This window comes from Oncorhynchus clarkii, chromosome 11 (genome assembly GCF_045791955.1).
Source record: "Oncorhynchus clarkii lewisi isolate Uvic-CL-2024 chromosome 11, UVic_Ocla_1.0, whole genome shotgun sequence".
Taxonomy (NCBI): Eukaryota; Metazoa; Chordata; class Actinopteri; order Salmoniformes; family Salmonidae; genus Oncorhynchus; species Oncorhynchus clarkii.
In genome coordinates this window covers 3,876,838-3,897,976 of record NC_092157.1, presented here as the reverse complement: position 1 = coordinate 3,897,976, position 21,139 = coordinate 3,876,838, and the positions used below count along the sequence as shown (strand labels likewise).

Here is a 21,139-nt window from a genome sequence, read left to right as displayed (position 1 = left end):
CCTACCTGACGGCTACAATACCTACCTGACGGCTACAATACCTACCTGACGGCTGCAATACCTACCTGACGGCTACAATTCCTACCTGACGGCTACAATACCTACCTGACGGCTACAATTCCTACCTGACGGCTACAATTCCTACCTGACGGCTACAGTACCTACCTGACGGCTACAATACCTACCTGACGGCTACAATACCTACCTGACGGCTACAATACCTACCTGACGGCTACAATACCTACCTGACGGCTACAATTCCTACCTGACGGCTACAACACCTACCTGACGGCTACAATACCTACCTGACGGCTACAATACCTACCTGACGGCTGCAATACCTACCTGACGGCTGCAATACCTACCTGACGGCTACAATTCCTACCTGACGGCTACAATTCCTACCTGACGGCTACAATTCCTACCTGACGGCTACAATACCTACCTGACGGCTACAATACCTACCTGACGGCTACAATACCTACCTGACGGCTGCAATACCTACCTGACGGCTACAATACCTACCTGACGGCTACAATACCTACCTGACGGCTACAATACCTGCCTGCCACGTTGGTATTTAAAAAGGTTTGACACATGTAGAAGAAGGGGATTTGATATTCCACTGGTAGTTTTATTTTTAAGTCATTGTTTTCATCATTCGTTCATCTGTTTTAAAGGAGGACTCCTCTACTGTCATTCTACATGTTTTTCTCTTCTCTTTGTGTTCTCGTCCTCGATGTGACTGTATCGTAATGATTCACTTCACAGGTAGTGTAGGGAAGCACTGGGGGATCTGAGTGAGCCAGAATGTTTCCTCGGGATGCTGTATTGATGGAGGAAAATCTGAAATGGAACCCTATTCCCTATATAGTGCACTATTTTAGACCAGAGCCCTATGGAACCCAGAGCCCTATGTGACTGTGTGTGTGTGTGTGTGTGTGTGTGTGACTGGGTTGATGCTGAAATTAACTCTGTGAGCGTTCAGCAGAAGGACTGTGCTATATGTCTAATCCCCATGTCTATATGTCAAATCCCCATGTCTATATGTCAAATCCCCATGTCTATGTCTAATCCCCATGTATATGTCTAATCCCCATGTCTATATATCTAATGCCCATGTCTATATGTCTAATCCCCATGTCTATATGTCTAATCCGCATGTCTAATCCCCATGTCTCTATGTGTAATCCCCATGTCTATATGTCTAATCCCCATGTTTAATCCCCACGTCTATATGTGTAATCCCCATGTCTATATGTCCAATCCCCATGTCTATATATCTAATCCCCATGTCTATATGTCTAATCCCCATGTCTATATATCTAATCCCCATGTCTATATGTCTAATCCCCATGTCTAATCCCTATGTCTAAATGTGTAATCCCCATGTCTATATATCTATTCCCCATGTCTATGTCTAATCCCCATGTCTAATCCCCATGTCTATATGTCTAATCCCCATGTCTAATCACTATGTCTAAATGTGTAATCCCCATGTCTATATAACTAATCCCCAAGTCTATTTGTCTATTCCCCATGTCTATATGTGTAATCCCCATGTCTATATATCTAATCCCCACGTCTATATGTCTAATCCCCATGTCTATATGTGTAATCCCCATGTCTATGTCTAAATGTCTAATCCCCATGTCTATATGTGTAATCCCCATGTCTATATGTCTAATCCCCATGTCTATGTCTAAATGTCTAATCCCCATGTCTATATGTGTAATCCCCATGTCTATATGTGTAATACCCATGTCTATATGTCTATTCCCCATGTCTATATGTCTATTCCCCATGTCTATATGTCTATTCCCCATGTCTAAATGTCTAATCCCCATGTCTAAATGTCTAATCCCCATGTATATATGTGTAATCCCCATGTCTATATGTGTAATCCCCATGTCTATATGTGTAATCCCCATGTCTATATGTCTAATCCCCATGTCTATATGTCTAATCCCCATGTCTATGTCTAAATGTCTAATCCCCATGTCTATATGTGTAATCCCCATGTCTATATGTGTAATCCCCATGTCTATATGTCTATTCCCCATGTCTAAATGTCTAATCCCCATGTCTAAATGTGTAATCCCCATGTCTATATGTCTAATCCCCATGTCTATATGTCTAATCCCCATGTCTATGTCTAAATGTCTAATCCCCATGTCTATATGTGTAATCCCCATGTCTATATGTGTAATCCCCATGTCTATATGTCTATTCCCCATGTCTAAATGTCTAATCCCCATGTCTAAATGTCTAATCCCCATGTCTATATGTCTAATCCCCATGTCTATATGTCTAATCCCCATGTTTATGTCTAAATGTCTAATCCCCATGTCTAAATGTCTAATCCCCATGTCTATATGTGTAATCCCCATGTCTAAATGTCTAATCCCCATGTATATGTCTAATCCCCATGTCTATATGTCTAATCCCCATGTCTATATGTCTAATCCCCATGTCTATGTGTCTATATGTCTATTCCCCATGTCTATATGTTTAATCCCCATGTCTATATGTCTAATCCCCATGTCTATATGTCTAATCCCCATGTCTATATGTCTAATCCCCATGTCTATATGTCTATATGTCTATTCCCCATGTCTATATGTCTATTCCCCATGTCTATATGTCTAATCCCCATGTCTATATGTCTAATCCCCATGTCTATATGTCTATATGTCTATTCCCCATGTCTATATGTTTAATCCCCATGTCTATATGTCTAATCCCCATGTCTATATGTCTAATCCCCATGTCTATATGTCTAATCCCCATGTCTATATGTCTATATGTCTATTCCCCATGTCTATATGTCTATTCCCCATGTCTATATGTCTATTCCCCATGTCTATATGTCTAATCCCCATGTCTATATGTCTATTCCCCATATCTATATGTCTAATCCCCATGTCTATATGTCTATTCCCCATATCTATATGTTTAATCCCCATGTCTATATGTCTATTCCCCATATCTATATGTCTAATCCCCATGTCTATATGTCTATATGTCTAATCCCCATGTCTATATGTCTATTCCCCATGTCTATATGTCTAATCCCCATGTCTATATGTCTATTCCCCATATCTATATGTTTAATCCCCATGTCTATATGTCTAATCCCCATATCTATATGTTTAATCCCCATGTCTATATATCATCCTGCCTCTTATTTTGGGGACTTTGTTTTGTTTTTGATTACATAGTTTTTTTGTTTAGTTAAAGGACATTATCAGTGGACACCTTTTTCAGCTGTTTTGCCATATCTTTGTAAACATGTTATTAGTCCCAACAATGATGTGACCACAGAACACTGTTATAGGTACATGTATGTCAACATTTCTGTAGCGATTAAAACAGCATTGTACCCCGTTAAATCTACTAGCATATGCAGGATGTCAAATAAATGAGTATATAAATCAGCCTTGTGTCCCGTCTTCTCCTTCTACAAGATTGGCACCCTATTCACTACATAGTCCACTACTTTTGACCAGAGCCAAGTAGCCCACTATATAGGAAATAATCAAATTGAAATCAAATCAAACTTTATTAGTCACATACGAGGAATAGAACAATTGTAGAATTTACTGTGAAATGCTGATTTACAAGCCCTTAAACCAACAGTCCAGTTCAAGAAGAGTTAAGAAAATATTTACCAAATAAACTTTAGTTTAAAAAAAATTATAAAAAGTAACACAATAAAATAACAATAACGAGGCTATATACAGGGGGTACCTGTACAGAGTCAATGTGGAGGCTATATACAGGGGGTACCTGTACAGAGTCAATGTGGAGGCTATATACAGGGTATTACGGTACAGAGTCAATGTGGAGGCTATATACAGGGTATTACGGTACAGAGTCAATGTGGAGGCTATATACAGGGGGTACCTGTACAGAGTCAATGTGGAGGCTATATACAGGGTATTACGGTACAGAGTCAATGTGGAGGCTATATACAGGGGGTATCGGTACAGAGTCAATGTGGAGGCTATATACAGGTGGTACCGGTACAGAGTCAATGTGGAGGCTATATACAGGGGGTACCGGTACAGAGTCAATGTGGAGGCTATATACAGGGGGTACCGGTACAGAGTCAATGTGGAGGCTATATACAGGTGGTACCGGTACAGAGTCAATGTGGAGGCTATATACAGGTGGTACCGGTACAGAGTCAATGTGGAGGCTATATACAGGGGGTACCGGTACAGAGTCAATGTGGAGGCTATATACAGGTGGTACCGGTACAGAGTCAATGTGGAGGCTATATACAGGGGGTACCGGTACAGAGTCAATGTGGAGGCTATATACAGGGGGAACCGGTACAGAGTCAATGTGGAGGCTATATACAGGGGGTACCGGTACAGAGTCAATGTGGAGGCTATATACAGGGGGTACCAGTACAGAGTCAATGTGGAGACTATATACAGGGTATTACGGTACAGAGTCAATGTGGAGGCTATATACAGGGGGTACCGGTACCGAGTCAGTGTGGAGGCTATATACAGGGGGTACCGGGACAGAGTCAATGTGGAGGCTATATTCAGGGGGTACTGGTACAGAGTCAATGTGGAGGCTATATACAGGGGGTTACAGTACAGAGTCAATGTGGAGGCTATATACAGGGTGTTACGGTACAGAGTCAATGTGGAGGCTATATACAGGGTGTTACAGTACAGAGTCAATGTGGAGGCTATATACAGGGTGTTACGGTACAGAGTCAATGTGGAGGCTATATACAGGATGTTACAGTACAGAGTCAATGTGGAGGCTATATACAGGGTATTACGGTACAGAGTCAATGTGGAGGCTATATACAGGGTATTACGGTACAGAGTCAATATGGAGGCTATATACAGGGGGTACTGGTACAGAGTCAATGTGGAGGCTATATACAGGGGGTACCAGGACAGAGTCAATGTGGAGGCTATATACAGGGGGCACCGGTACAGAGTCAATGTGGAGGCTATATACAAGGGGTACCGGTACAGAGTCAATGTGGAGGCTATATACAGGGGGTACTGGTACAGAGTCTATGTGGAGGCTATATACAGGGGGTACCAGTACAGAGTCAATGTGGAGGCTATATACAGGGGGTACCGGTACAGAGTCAATGTGGAGGCTATATACAGGGGGTACCAGTACAGAGTCAATGTGGAGGCTATATACAGGGGCTACCGGTACAGAGTCAATGTGGAGGCTATATACAGGGGGTACCGGTACAGAGTCAATGTGGAGGCTATATACAGGGGCTACCGGTAAGGAGTCAATGTGGAGACTATATACAGGGGTTACCGGTACAGAGTTAATGTGGAGACTATATACAGGGGGTACCAGTACAGAGTCAATGTGGAGGCTGTATACAGGGGGTACCAGTACAGAGTCAATGTGGAGGCTATATACAGGGGGTACCGGTACAGAGTCAATGTGGAGGCTATATACAGGGGGTACCAGTACAGAGTCAATGTGGAGGCTATATACAGGGGGTACCGGTACAGAGTCAATGTGGAGGCTATATACAGGGGGTACCAGTACAGAGTCAATGTGGAGGCTATATACAGGGGGTACCAGTACAGAGTCAATGTGGAGGCTATATACAGGGGGTACCGGTACAGAGTCAATGTGGAGACTATATACAGGGGGTACCGGTACAGAGTCAATGTGGAGGCTATATACAGGGGCTACCGGTAATGAGTCAATGTGGAGACTAAATACAGGGGTTACCGGTACAGAGTCAATGTGGAGACTATATACAGGGGGTACCGGTACAGAGTCAATGTGGAGGCTATATACAGGGGGTACCAGTACAGAGTCAATGTGGAGGCTATATACAGGGGGTACCAGTACAGAGTCAATGTGGAGACTATATACAGGGGGTACCGGTACAGAGTCAATGTGGAGGCTATATACAGGGGGTACCAGTACAGAGTCAATGTGGAGGCTATATACAGGGGGTACCAGTACAGAGTCAATGTGGAGGCTATATACAGGGGGTACCGGTACAGAGTCAATGTGGAGACTATATACAGGGGGTACCGGTACAGAGTCAATGTGGAGGCTATATACAGGGGCTACCGGTAATGAGTCAATGTGGAGACTAAATACAGGGGTTACCGGTACAGAGTCAATGTGGAGACTATATACAGGGGGTACCGGTACAGAGTCAATGTGGAGGCTATATACAGGGGGTACCAGTACAGAGTCAATGTGGAGGCTATATACAGGGGGTACCAGTACAGAGTCAATGTGGAGACTATACAGGGGGTACTCCATCGCAGTGCTAGCTGGCCACTAGGGATCCTAGTTTGAGTCCAGGCTCTGTCGCATCCGGCCACGACCGGGAGACCCATGGGGCGGCGCGCAATTGGCCCAACGACATTAGGGGAAGGTTTGGCTGGCCGGGATGTCCATGTCCTTTTCGCGCTCTAGCGACTCCTGTACGGTGTTTCCTCTGACACGTTTGTGCGGCTGGCTTCCGGGTTAAGTGGTTATTGTGTCAAGAAGCAGTGCGGCTTGGCTGGGTCGTGTTTTGGAATACGCACGGCTCTCGACCTTCGCCTCTCCCGAGTCCGTACGGGAGTTGCAGCGATGAGACAAGACTGTAACTACCAATTGGATATCATGAAATTGGGGAGAAAAGGGAAGAGAAAAAAATCTCTTCCTCTGAGCAATTAAATTAGTATACTATAATTACCCAAATGTAGAGGATGCAATATAGCTCAGTATTTGAATAATTTTTTTATACACTCATTATTGCTCATCTTGACCAAGGCTGAATCATTTGGGACCCCACTGCATATTTCAGGGAAGCAACCGAGCTAAATCAGATAGCAACCGAGCAACCGAGCTAAATCAGATAGCAACCGAACTAAATCAGATAGCAACCGAGCTAAATCAGATAGCAACCGAGCTAAATCGGATAGCAACCGAGCTAAATAAGATAGCAACAGCATTCATTGCATCATTGTGCTTTCGACCAAAAAATGTGAGTTAATTAATCACCTCAATCAATCACTTAATTACTCAGAACAAGTTTTCCATTTCCAACAGTGGGTTCAATAATGTGTGTCTGTGTGTCTAATGAGGATGAACAATTTATCACAAAGAGGAAATGGATTACATTTCAAATCCACACTTTGAATTGATAGTGCCTGTTCAAGTCATGGTCAATAACTCCGTCTAATTCTCAAGGGGAGACGTAGAATGTCTGGTTTCAGGACCAGTCTCCTACAACAGGTGAATAATCTTACCAACTAGTTTATATTTCTGCGCATAAATTGGAGGTGATGATCGACCTACCTTAAAAACACACCCTGTGGTCCCAATAAGCTCTAATTTCTCCCAAGTGTGCACTTGTTTACTACCAGGAAATGACTGGCATGTAGGAAACTCCATCTCGTCCATAATAACCACCAATCAGATGCTTTCACATTTAGTCAACAAGAACACAAGTGCACACTTCAAAGGAAGGATAGTGTATTGAGATGCAACCCCTGCATTGTACTAATCTAGTAGGGATCCCTCATTGGCCAGATGTGGTGGAGACAGGTGAACTCCCTGTAACCATAACAGACTGAACTCAACTCCATGGTGAAGAGGCAGGTGAACTCCCTGTCACCATAACAGACTTAACTCAACTCCATGGTGAAGGATAGATCCTGAAGGCAGGTGAACTCCCTGTCACCATAACAGACTGAACTCAACTCCATGGTGAAGAGGCAGGTGAACTCCCTGTCACCATAACAGACTTAACTTAACTCCATGGTGAAGGATAGATCCTGAAGGCAGGTGAACTCCCTGTCACCATAACAGACTGAACTCAACTCCATGGTGAAGAGGCAGGTGAACTCCCTGTCACCATAACAGACTGAACTCAACTCCATGGTGAAGAGGCAGGTGAACTCCCTGTCACCATAACAGACTGAACTCAACTCCATGGTGAAGGATAGATCCTGAAGACAGGTGAACTCCCTGTCACCATAACAGACTAAACTACAGTAACCCTCCCTCATTGGCCAGATGTGGTGGAGACAGGTGAACCTACAGTAACTCTCCCTCATTGGCCAGATGTGGTGGAGACAGGTGAACCTACAGTAACCCTCCCTCATTGGCCAGATGTGGCGGAGACAGGTGAACCTACAGTAACCCTCTCTCATTGGCCAGATGTGGCAGAGACAGGTGAACCTACAGTAACCCTCCCTCATTGGCCAGATGTGGCGGAGACAGGTGAACCTACAGTAACCCTCCCTCATTGGCCAGATGTGGTGGAGACAGGTGAACCTACAGTAACCCTCCCTCATTGGCCAGATGTGGCGGAGACAGGTAAACCTACAGTAACCCTCCCTCATTAGCCAGGTGTGGTGAAAGGTAAACCTACAGTAAACCTCCCTCATTAGCCAGATGTGGTGAAAGGTAAACCTACAGTAACCCTCCCTCATTAGCCAGGTGTGGTGAAAGGTAAACCTACAGTAACCCTCCCTCATTAGCCAGGTGTGGTAGAAAACTGGTAAACCTTCAGTAACCCTCCCTCATTAGCCAGGTGTGGAGGAAAACAGGTAAACCTACAGTAACCCTTCCTCATTAGCCAGGTGTGGTAGAAAACAGGTGAACCTACAGTAACCCTCCCTCATTAGCCAGGTGTGGTAGAAAACAGGTAAACCTACAGTAACCCTCCCTCATTAGCCAGGTGTGGTAGAAAACAGGTAAACCTACAGTAACCCTTCCTCATTAGCCAGGTGTGGTAGAAAACTGGTAAACCTACAGTAACCCTCCCTCATTAGCCAGGTGTGGTAGAAAACAGGTAAACCTACAGTAACCCTCCCTCATTAGCCAGGTGTGATGGAAAACAGGTAAACCTACAGTAACCCTCCCTCATTAGCCAGGTGTGATGGAAAACAGGTAAACCTACAGTAACCCTCCCTCATTAGCCAGGTGTGGTAGAAAACAGGTAAACCTACAGTAACCCTCCCTCATTAGCCAGGTGTGGTAGAAAACAGGTAAACCTACAGTAACCCTCCCTCATTAGCCAGGTGTGATGGAAAACAGGTAAACCTACAGTAACCCTCCCTCATTAGCCAGATGTGATGGAAAACAGGTAAACCTACAGTAACCCTCCCTCATTAGCCAGGTGTGGTGAAAGGTAAACCTACAGTAACCCTTCCTCATTAGCAAGGTGTGGTAGAAAACAGGTAAACCAACAGTAACCCTCCCTCATTAGCCAGGTGTGGTAGAAAACAGGTAAACCTACAGTAACCCTTCCTCATTAGCCAGGTGTGGTAGAAAACAGGTAAACCTACAGTAACCCTCCCTCATTAGCCAGGTGTGGTGAAAGGTAAACCTACAGTAACCCTTCCTCATTAGCCAGGTGTGGTAGAAAACAGGTAAACCTACAGTAACCCTCCCTCATTAGCCAGGTGTGGTGAAAGGTAAACCTACAGTAACCCTTCCTCATTAGCCAGGTGTGATGGAAAACAGGTAAACCTACAGTAACCCTCCCTCATTAGCCAGGTGTGGTGAAAGGTAAACCTACAGTAACCCTCCCTCATTAGCCAGGTGTGATGGAAAACAGGTAAACCTACAGTAACCCTTCCTCATTAGCCAGGTGTGGTCGAAAACAGGTAAACCTACAGTAACCCTTCCTCATTAGCCAGGTGTGATGGAAAACAGGTAAACCTACAGTAACCCTCCCTCATTAGCCAGGTGTGATGGAAAACAGGTAAACCTACAGTAACCCTCCTCATTAGCCAGGTGTGATGGAAAACAGGTAAACCTACAGTAACCCTCCCTCATTAGCCAGGTGTGGTAGAAAACAGGTAAACCTATAGTAACCCTCCCTCATTAGCCAGGTGTGATGGAAAACAGGTAAACCTACAGTAACCCTCCCTCATTAGCCAGGTGTGGTAGAAAACAGGTAAACCTACAGTAACCCTCCCTCATTAGCCAGGTGTGGTAGAAAACAGGTGAACCTACAGTAACCCTCCCTCATTAGCCAGGTGTGATGGAAAACAGGTAAACCTACAGTAACCCTCCCTCATTAGCCAGGTGTGGTAGAAAACAGGTAAACCTACAGTAACCCTCCTCATTAGCCAGGTGTGGTAGAAAACAGGTAAACCTACAGTAACCCTCCCTCATTAGCCAGGTGTGGTAGAAAACAGGTGAACCTACAGTAACCCTCCCTCATTAGCCAGGTGTGATGGAAAACAGGTAAACCTACAGTAACCCTCCCTCATTAGCCAGGTGTGGTAGAAAACAGGTAAACCTACAGTAACCCTCCTCATTAGCCAGGTGTGGTAGAAAACAGGTAAACCTACAGTAACCCTCCCTCATTAGCCAGGTGTGGTAGAAAACAGGTAAACCTACAGTAACCCTCCCTCATTAGCCAGGTGTGATGGAAAACAGGTAAACCTACAGTAACCCTCCTCATTAGCCAGGTGTGGTAGAAAACAGGTAAACCTACAGTAACCCTCCTCATTAGCCAGATGTGATGGAAAACAGGTAAACCTACAGTAACCCTCCCTCATTAGCCAGGTGTGGTAGAAAACAGGTAAACCTACAGTAACCCTACCTCATTAGCCAGGTGTGATGGAAAACAGGTAAACCTACAGTAACCCTCCCTCATTAGCCAGGTGTGATGGAAAACAGGTAAACCTACAGTAACCCTCCTCATTAGCCAGATGTGATGGAAAACAGGTAAACCTACAGTAACCCTCCCTCATTAGCCAGGTGTGGTAGAAAACAGGTAAACCTACAGTAACCCTCCCTCATTAGCCAGGTGTGATGGAAAACAGGTAAACCTACAGTAACCCTCCCTCATTAGCCAGGTGTGGTAGAAAACAGGTAAACCTACAGTAACCCTCCCTCATTAGCCAGGTGTGATGGAAAACAGGTAAACCTACAGTAACCCTCCCTCATTAGCCAGGTGTGATGGAAAACAGGTAAACCTACAGTAACTCTCCTTCATTAGCCAGGTGTGATGGAAAACAGGTAAACTCACAGAAGCTTCTCTATAGAATTTCCCGCCACTTCTCCTTCTTCTTCTTCTGGTATTATGGCGGTCCTCAAACAATGTTAGAGGTGATTGTCGCCACCTACTGGATGGGTGACAACTGATAAACTTTAATGCAGAAATAATATTGGAAGGTGGAAAGGTACACAAAAACTCAAACTTTTCTCCTTCAATCGGACTCATCATCTGTAATGACAGATCCCTACACAGGTTCAGGAGCATGAGAAGGGGGAACCTCTTCATTCAATATTCCCTGTAACGTTTTCGCCATGAAGTCCTGAAGATCCGACAAAAATTTTGGTGCCGAATTAAAACATTACAATACAAATCATACTGTCTCTGCCTGGCCAGTTCCCCTCTCTCCACTGGGATTCTCTGCCTCTAACCCTATTACAGGGGCTGAGTCACTGGCTTACTAGGGCTCTTTCATACCGTCCCTAGGAGGGGTGCGTCACTTGAGTGGGTTGAGTCACTGATGTGATCTTCCTGTCCTGGTTGGCGTCCCCCTCGGGTTCGTGCCAAGGGTGAAATCTTTGTGGGCTCGGCCTTGTCTCAGGATGGTAAGTTGGTGGTTGAAGATATCCCTCTAGTGGTGTGGGGGCTGTGCTCTGGCAAAGTGGATGGGGTCATATCCTGCCTGTTTGGCCCTGTCCGGGGGTATCGTCGGACGGGGCCACAGTATCTCCCGACAACTCCTGTCTCAGCCTCCAGTATTTATGCTGCAGTAGTTTATGTGTCAGGGGGCTAGGGTCAGTCTGTTATAACTGGAGTTATTCTCCTGTCTTATCTGGTGTCCTGTGTGAATTTAAGTATGCTCCCTCTAATTCTCTCTCTCTCTCTCTCTCTCTCTCCTCCAGAAGAGGACTGGCCACCCCTCATAGCCTGGTTCTACTCTAGGTTTCTTCCTAGGTTCCTGACTTTCTAAGTAGTGTTTCCTAGCCACCGTGATTCTGCATTACTTGCTGTTTGGGGTTTTAGGCTGGGTTTCTGTATAGCACTTTGTGACATCGGCTGATGTAAAAAAGGCTTTGAAAATATATTTGATTGATTGATTGATTGATTGATGAGTTACAGACAGTTGTTTTGCACCTCTGGTTTTTGTATGCCTCTTTTGTTATTTTTAAAGTAATTTATTCCATATTTTATAGGAAATGTTTTTTTACCAAGTGCACAAAGCATTAGGAACACCTTAATATTGAATTGCACCCCGTTTTCCCCTGAGAACAGCCACAATGGACTCGAAAGCTCTCCACAGGCATGCTGGCCCATGTTGTCTCCAGAGCTTCCCACGGTCTAGTTGGCTGCATGTCCTATTGGCGGTGGACCATTGTCGATACACACGGGAAACTGTTGAACGTGAAGAAAAACAGCAACGTTGCAGTTCTTGACTCAAACCGGTGCACCTGGCACCTACTACAATACCCCGTTCATAGGCACTTCAATCTTTTGTCTTGACCTTTCTTTCACCCTCTGAATGGTCACACGTACACAATCCATGTCTCAAGGCTTTAAAGTCCTTCTTTAACCTGTCATCCTCCCCTTCATTCTACACTGATGGAATTGAAGTGGATTTAACAAGTGACATCAATAAGGGATCATATCTTTCCCCCTGGATTCTCTTGGTCTGTCTGTCATGGAAAGAGCAGGTGTGTTACACTCAGTGATTATACAAAAACAATTGTTGTTGTTGGTTATATTTCTAATTGTTTGGGATCAAAAACATAAAAACAATCACATTCACAGTTCATAAAAGGTTGAGATTAGAAGGAATTCAAAAGTTAAGAATCTTACATTTTCCAATTCATATCATTTAATATAATGTTGTTGTTTTTTAAATTCGGGCTAAGATATAATTTTATAATCTCCATTTTGGCCTATCTATTATTTTGTGCTTTATCTAAATATTTGCCCTTGAATATAAATAAATATGTTATTCAAGGCTATTTTCTGTGTTTCATGCTTCAATTTGGGCTCCTGAGTGGCGCAGAGGTCTAAGGCACTGCATCTCAGTGCTAGAGGTGTCACTACAGACCCTGGTTCAGAGGTCTAAGGCACTGCATCTCAGTGCTAGAGGAGTCACTACAGACCCTGGTTCAGAGGTCTAAGGCACTGCATCTCAGTGCTAGAGGTGTCACTACAGACCCTGGTTCAGAGGTCTAAGGCACTGCATCTCAGTGCTAGAGGTGTCACTACAGACCCTGGTTCAGAGGTCTAAGGCACTGCATCTCAGTGCTAGAGGAGTCACTACAGACACCCTGGTTCAGAGGTCTAAGGCACTGCATCTCAGTGCTAGAGGTGTCACTACAGACACCCTGGTTCAATTCCAGGCTGTACCAGTGTTGTCTGGGTTTGGCTGGGGTAAGTCATAATTTGTTCTTCACTTACTTGCCTAGTTTAATAAAATATTTAGCATGTCATTGTTTTCCAGACATTTCACATTGAGTAGCCTACTGGGGCGAGGGGTAACCCTCTACATATTTATTAATCAGTTATCACAACCCAGCGTTCGCTGAAGAATTCTAGACATATGCTAAATAAATTCAAATAGAAAACATGTTGACCAAAATAAAACCATTACAACGTGCCTCCTCAAATTTGTATGACTCCCTGATCAAATAAAGGTTAAATCAAATAAATAAATAAAAGTTTAGCTTGTGTTAGCCACTCCGAGGCGCTAGGGGGAGCTGTGTTCAACAGACCGTCCCATCACCTGATGGACGCGCACATTTTGAATCAATAAGAAAAAAATGTGTTTATTTCCTGTTATAGTAAACGGTTTGAAAAACATTAGCGATGGAGGCTGATCCAAATAACAGAACATTGATAATTACAAGCACGACAGATGAAAATGTATGCTTTTCCGATGTGACAACTGTTGTTAATAGATGGATGATTGACTTCAGTTTTGTTAGTTTGTGTCAATTCTTCAAAGAGGGCAAATTTGAAGAATTCAACCAAACGATTTCGACGCTGGAAAGTAAGTTTTGCTAGTTGAGGTTAATTTAGTTTATATGGACTAATGTAGTTACTAGCTATAACGGGTGTGTATCATTCTGTTTTAGCGATCATTGATGGTACCCCTCATTTAAACACCGAACAGAGACAGAAAAGGCAGATATGTGGCTTCCTCGCACGGATAATGCACGGGAAACATTTAGGTAAGTTAACCCAGCGATATTTTAGTTTCGTTTTGTTGCCTTTCGTTTGTTTGCATTGCAGGTATCAATCAGTACTGATCTTTAAGTTTTTAGATGTCTCGATAGCTTTATTAACTAGTATAATAATAATAATTTGTTTGTTATAGACGTGTCCTTCGACAGAGACGAGCGGTTGTCGCCTCTGATGTCGGCTGTCGGTGTCTGGGCGTCTCAGGAAGAGACTGTGGCGGATGACACTCTGTTCCAGCACATCGCCAATCTACTCTATGTTCAGGTGATGATTTAATGTGTTGGTTTTCTGTGCTCTACATTCCTACTGTGTATACTGTCTGTCTACATGTAACAATTCATTATTATTATAGTCACACACTTACCAGACCAGGAGCAGAAGGGGATTTTTTTTGGGGGGGGGTCAGGTTGGTCTTTTGTAAATTCCAATGAAAAATGTTACATGCTAGCTAGCATGAGGATGAAAAGGGCAGGTTTCCAGGAAGACCGTACTATTTAAATCTTCTCTGGAGCATTGTGGATAAATGTAACATTTGGAGTACAGTGGCATATCCCATCCCTGCATTGAGGTACATTTTCCGTCCCGTATCTTGTAACAGTCTACGGCGTCTTAATCTAACTATATAATTGACTTCCGACCTCAATGCAGCTTAGTGTAAACCGGCGTAATGGTATCATCTGGCAACATGGACAAAATAAAACCTAATCCTTGATCGGCACTCTTATTCTGAGAGGAATACAGCACATACAACCTGTGAAACCGGGCTTGGATTTCTAGGTATTGTCTTGAATTCTGTTTATAGCACTGATGAGCTGTGCTTAACTCACTGGTCTTCTCTTCCCACTGTGTTGCTGTGTGTTTAACTCACTGGTCTTTCCTCCCACTGTGTTGCTGTGTGTTTGACTCACTGGTCTTCTCTTCCCACTGTGTTGCTGTGTGTTTGACTCACTGGTCTTCTCTTCCAGAGTGTTGCTGTGTGTTTAACTCACTGGTCTTTCCTCCCACTGTGTTGCTGTGTGTTTGACTCACTGGTCTTCTCTTCCAGAGTGTTGCTGTGTGTTTGACTCACTGGTCTTTCCTCCCACTGTGTTGCTGTGTGTTTGACTCACTGGTCTTCTCTTCCAGAGTGTTGCTGTGTGTTTAACTCACTGGTCTTCTCTTCCAGAGTGTTGCTGTGTGTTTGACTCACTGGTCTTCTCTTCCAGAGTGTTGCTGTGTGTTTTAACTCACTGGTCTTCTCTTCCAGAGTGTTGCTGTGTGTCTGGAGAAAGGGAACTGCGTCTTGGCTTCATCAGCTCTCAAATGGCTCGAGGAGGAGTGTGAAATCCCACAGGTAAGCAATGCCTCCACAGCACATATGACTGGGGACTTTTAAAGTACCTGTCCAGTGTTTACGGATTTCCATGAAATAATGAATGACTATATATATGGTCCCGGGTCTGTGTGTGCTCTTGCCATCTCCATTGATGTCATTGTCAAACCATTTGGAATGACAACGAGTGACAGGTAGCTGTCGTGATCGCACCAACAGAGTGGCACTCGGGCTATATTTCCCTCCCTTCGTTTCCAGAACTTGGGAATCAAGCTGTCATTGATCGTGAGTAAGAGGGACACGTATCACCCGTTCCTGCTCAACTTCAGCTGGAACCGTCTGCTGGAGAACGTACAGACCTTCCTGGATTGCTTCCTGGAGAAACACCCGTCGGACTTCCTGCTCCAGGTAGGGACCTGAACCAGTGACTAGGGTTGGGCACTATCCAGATTTTCATACCGTTCTTCTCTGACCCCTTGGATATTTGGGGGATTTACCGGTTTAGAAACACAAGGGGGCGCCAAAACACAAACGCCTGTTGGTCTTTGATTATTAGGATGCTAACATCATGAGCACAAGTAGGAGTGATTTTTACACGGAGGCTGCTAGCTGAATATGCTAACGACGTAAACAAAAACATTTTGTAGAATAATATCAAAGACATTGGTACAACTATGAAAGCTGTCATCAAGGTAAAGGGTGGCTATTTTACATTTATTTTTGGTTACTACATGATCCCATGTGTGTTATTTCATAGTTTTAATGTCTTCACTATTATTCTACAAAGTAGAAAATAGTAAAAAAAAATAAAGAAAAATCCTTGAATGAGTCGGTGTTCTAAAACGCTTGACCGGTAGTCTACACTATCCTTTTCTCAATTGTCGCAATGCTTAAAAATCCTGATTTAACCTGTCGCCTCCCCTCAATCTTCATTGATTTTTGAAGTGGGTGTAACAGGTGACATCAATAAGGGATTGAGGGGGTGGGGGGTTGGGGGTGTGTACTGGTGCATCAATAAGGGATTGGGGGGTTGGGGGTGTGTACTGGTGCATCAATAAGGGGGTGGGGGGTTGGGGGTGTGTACTGGTGCATCAATAAGGGAGTGGGGGGTTGGGGGTGTGTACTGGTGCATCAATAAGGGATTGAGGGGTTGGGGGTGTGTACTGGTGCATCAATAAGGGATTGGGGGGTGGGGGGTTGGGGGTGTGTACTGGTGCATCAATAAGGGATTGAGGGGTGGGGGGTTGGGGCTGTGTACTGGTGCATCAACTACAGAAGCAGGGAATAGGCTCCTGTCCTATGGGTCTTTCTGGCTCGTACAAGGCTTACATACTTACTTAGGGGTATCGGGTGCCTTTTGGGAAGTAACTCCTGCAATAGTGTTTTTTTATTCTGCTTGACCCCCTGTTTTTCAGGCAGCCACTAAGGTGGTCAAGGCAGGCCAGGAGACAGGGGAGGATTCTGAGACTCGGGAGGCGTCATATACTACCAGCCAATCTTCTGAACACTCCAAAGTGTAAGGACTGGTTCAATATGTCTTTTATCTACCATAATCTCACTATTTATAGATCTATTGAAACATTGTTTTTAATAACCCTGCATACATAATCAAAATGATTTGATTAGACTTCTTATTATTTGATTTTACTGAATTGAATGTAGTAGTGTAGTAGTATTTTTTTGGTGTGTTTTCTTCATCGTAACAGGGCATTCTGTGTAATTCAGTCTTGTCGACTACGAGCGTGAATTCAAGTGAAGATGCTCAACCGAAGCATTATGGGGGAAACAACCTCAAACGATCATATGTTCAGTTTAGAAATGATCTTTGAGGTGAAAGTAACGTATGCTGCTTTTTCCTCCCAGGAATCAGGAGACCGGTGTTCTTATGAGGTGAGTGTTTGTAGTAAGTTACTTAGAATTAATGAGGGGGTTCGCGCCCAGGCTCTGTCGTAACCGGCCGTGACCGGGAGGTCCGTGGGGCGACGCACAATTGGCCTAGCGTCGTCCGGTTTAGGGAGGGTTTGGCCGGTAGGGAAATCCTTGTCTCATTGCACACCTGCGACTCCTGTGGCGGGCCGGGCGCAGTGCACGCTAACCAAGGTGGTCAGGTGCACGGTGTAGCCTCCGACACATTGGTGCGGCTGGCTTCCGGGTTGGATACGCGCTGTGTTAAGAAGCAGTGCGGCTTGGTTGGGTTGTGTATCGGAGGACGCATTACTTTTTTGTTGTAGCGATGAGACAGGTTACCTTCCTGGATGAAATTGGGGAGGAAAAGGGGTGAAATTAAACAATTAATAAAATAATAATAAATAAAGAATGAATGACAGACCTTGTAAAAATAAAGACTTGTTTCAGCTAATGGAGAAGAGCAAGGTTACCTTCTGAAACATGGAAACTGCACTCCTGTCAATGCTCTGTATACAGTATATTCTGAATGTATTCAGACTCCAAACAATTACGTTACAGCCTTATTCTAAAATGGATTAAGTTAATTTTTTTTCTCGTCAATCTATACACAATACACCTTAATGACAAAGATAAAACTGTTTTTATTATTTTGCAAATGTATTAAAAGTTTTTTAAAAACGTAGGTAAATAAGTATTAAGACCCGTTGGAACCACCAAGACTCTTCCTAGAGCTGGCCGCCCGGCCGAACTGATCAACCGGGGAAGAAGAGCCTTGGTCAGGGAGGCGACCAAGATCCCCATGGTCATTCTGACAGAGTTCTAGAGTTCTTCTGAGTGAGAGAACCTTCCAGAAGGACAACCGTCTCTGCAGCACTTCACCAAATCAGGCTTTTATGGTAGTGGCAAGATGGACTCCTCAGTAAAAGGCACATCACAGCATGCTTGGAGGGATCTAAAGATTCTCTGGTCTGATGAAACCAAGATTGAACTCTTTGGCCTGAATGCCAAGCATCACGTCTGGAGGAAACCTGGCACCATCCCTATGGTGAAGCATGGTGGTGGCAGCATCATGCTGTGGGGATGTTTTTCAGCGGCAGGGGCTGGGAGACCAGTCAGGATCGAGGGAAAGATGAACAGAGCAAAGTACAGAGAGATCCTTGATGAAAACCTGATCCAGAGCGCTCAGGACCTCAAACTGGGACGAAGGTTCACCTTCCAACAGGACAACGACCCTAAGCACACAGCCAAGACAACACAGGAGTGGCTTCGGGACAAGTCTCTGAATGTCCTTGAGTGACCCAGCCAGAGCCCGGACTTGAACCCGATCGAACATCTCTGAAGAGACCTGAAAATAGCTGTGCAGCGACGCTCCCCATTCAACCTGACAGAGCTTGAGAAGATCTGCAGAGAAGAATAGGAAAAACTCCCCAAATACAGGTGTGCCAAGCTTGTAACTGATTAAAGGGTCTGAATGCCTTTTTAAAATATATATTTAATACATTAAACCTGTTTTTGCTTTGTCATTATGGGGTATTGTGATGTCATTATGGGATATTGCGATGTCATTATGGGATATTGTGATGTCATTATGGGCTATTGTGTGTAGATTGATGGGGGAAAAAACAAATGTAATACATTTTAGAATAATGCTGTTATGTAACAAAATATGGAAAAGGTCAAGGGGTAGAAATGTAAGTTTAGGGCGTTGGTCAAAAGTTGTGCTCACTCATCCTCAAGTCAAACCACTTTAGTTTTGACCAGAGGATTATGGGGGATTATGGCCTTGCTATAGTAGGTCAATGTCTTCTTCCCGGGGGGGGGGGGGGTCGTTTATAAACTGTTGTGCTATTTCTGAGAAGACTACACACACACACACGCACAATGATTTATGAAGTTGACGCACACCATACATACTCGTGCTTCCTGTTTATAAATCAGACCTGTCAGAAAACGACGCGCGTGAACGAGCATCATAACTCCGTCTGAAAACACCCATCAGTCACCTTGTTTTTAATGGTGACATAACTCCGTCTGAAAACACCCATCAGTCACCTTGTTTTTAATGGTGACAACACAACGTTCCTCTATTTGCTTTATACTTTGGGGGTATTAGGCCCAAGATACTATCTAAAGGAAATAGTTTCAAACTCAAATGTCTTTTTGTTGTCAGAATGTTTCCTTTTACGGTGACATTTTTTGTTGTTGTTTCTGAAAGACACAAACAAATGCAAATTTGTTGTGGAGCTGTAAACAAGTCGTTTTTAATTGTATTTATTTTCAGTAATGTTTGGCGTTTTTACTTTGTCCCGACCCCTAAATATGAGGCCCTGCCCACAAAATTCAGAAATATTGTCTACTTGAACACAATGAAAAAATACAGTAGACCTCTTTTACAATGGTAACCTGTTAAATTCTACTGTATGTTTATAAACCACGCACCCTGTCCTCTGTATGGAACAAACACTTCAAATGTATATTAACCTCTCTAATTGGCCCAATTTAACGAGATACTTATGCTCAGTTGTTGTATGGCTACTTGGTGAATATGAACTCATCATGGCCAGAAAAGATTAAATGTTTATGATGCATATATTTCATTTAGAAACATAATATATGTAAGACATTTCCTCGTTCCAGTTATTCAGACCTAGCCAAACAAACGTCAATGGAAAAGGTGAACCGTCTGTCTGTTTTACCATTTACACTATAGAGCAAAATTAGGCTGCTTGAAATAGCGTATCTATTTACCACTGTGGAGTGGGTCTGTTTTTTTTTAAATGAGAGATGGGACGGATGGTAAGCCTATCCATCGTTCTTGGTCTATAGGCTATTTTCACCAGTGTGAAACCATCCAGTCAGAAAATTAATTTATTCTGCAGTGGTCATGGAAACTAAATAAATCATAGAAAATCAATGATTTTTTTTTTCCCTAATTATTTTACAATGCAAAGATACATCTATTTTTCACTCTTCTCACTAACAGCAGATGATTGTATCTTGTTATATTTGGCTACATGTTATTTTAGTTCTTTTAAAGGCTACTGTTGCCTCTTTTAAATGCCAGGAAGTGTGTACGCACGAGAAACTGTACGCACGAGAAACTGTACTGTCTGAAGTTTGTTGGAGGATAAGCACATTTCTCACGTCTAGTTCAGTCTTTATAAACTTTTGCTTGAGCTGGTGAACTCATGTTTTGGGGTATATTTTGCGATGTTTATAAACGAGGCCCCCATGTACCAGCGCTGTCAAACCTCATGTGGTCATTAAGCTAGCTGTGGGGGCCTTGTCAGAAGGAGCCGGCTGTGGGGGCCTTGTCAGAAGGAGCCGGCTGTGGGGGCCTTGTCAGAAGGAGCCGGCTGTGGGGGCCTTGTCAGAAGGAGCCGGCTGTGGGGGCCTTGTCAGAAGGAGCCGGCTGTGGGGGCCTTGTCAGAAGGAGCCGGCTGTGGGGGCCTTGTCAGAAGGAGCCGGCTGTGGGGGCCTTGTCAGAAGGAGCCGGCTGTGGGGGCCTTGTCAGAAGGAGCCGGCTGTGGGGGCCTTGTCAGAAGGAGCCGGCTGTGGGGGCCTTGTCAGAAGGAGCCGGCTGTGGGGGCCTTGTCAGAAGGAGCCGGCTGTGGGGGCCTTGTCAGAAGGAGCCGGCTGTGGGGGCCTTGTCAGAAGGAGCCGGCTGTGGGGGCCTTGTCAGAAGGAGCCGGCTGTGGGGGCCTTGTCAGAAGGAGCCGGCTGTGGGGGCC

The 21,139-nt window shown here is 44.2% G+C and overlaps 1 protein-coding gene across 1 annotated transcript in view; it reads left to right on the top strand.

Annotated features, from left to right (window-relative positions):
- Positions 1-13,807: 13,807 nt before the first annotated feature.
- LOC139420582 (telomeric repeat binding factor (NIMA-interacting) 1) overlaps positions 13,808-21,139 on the top strand; it is an 11,399-nt gene continuing 4,067 nt past the window's right edge. The window contains exons 1-7 of the mRNA XM_071170768.1: positions 13,808-13,997; positions 14,083-14,178; positions 14,325-14,452; positions 15,435-15,521; positions 15,759-15,908; positions 16,916-17,016; positions 17,364-17,390. Of these exons, the coding sequence (XP_071026869.1) occupies positions 13,814-13,997; positions 14,083-14,178; positions 14,325-14,452; positions 15,435-15,521; positions 15,759-15,908; positions 16,916-17,016; positions 17,364-17,390 (773 nt within the window). The 5' untranslated portion in view covers positions 13,808-13,813. The remainder of the gene's footprint in view (positions 13,998-14,082; positions 14,179-14,324; positions 14,453-15,434; positions 15,522-15,758; positions 15,909-16,915; positions 17,017-17,363; positions 17,391-21,139) is intronic.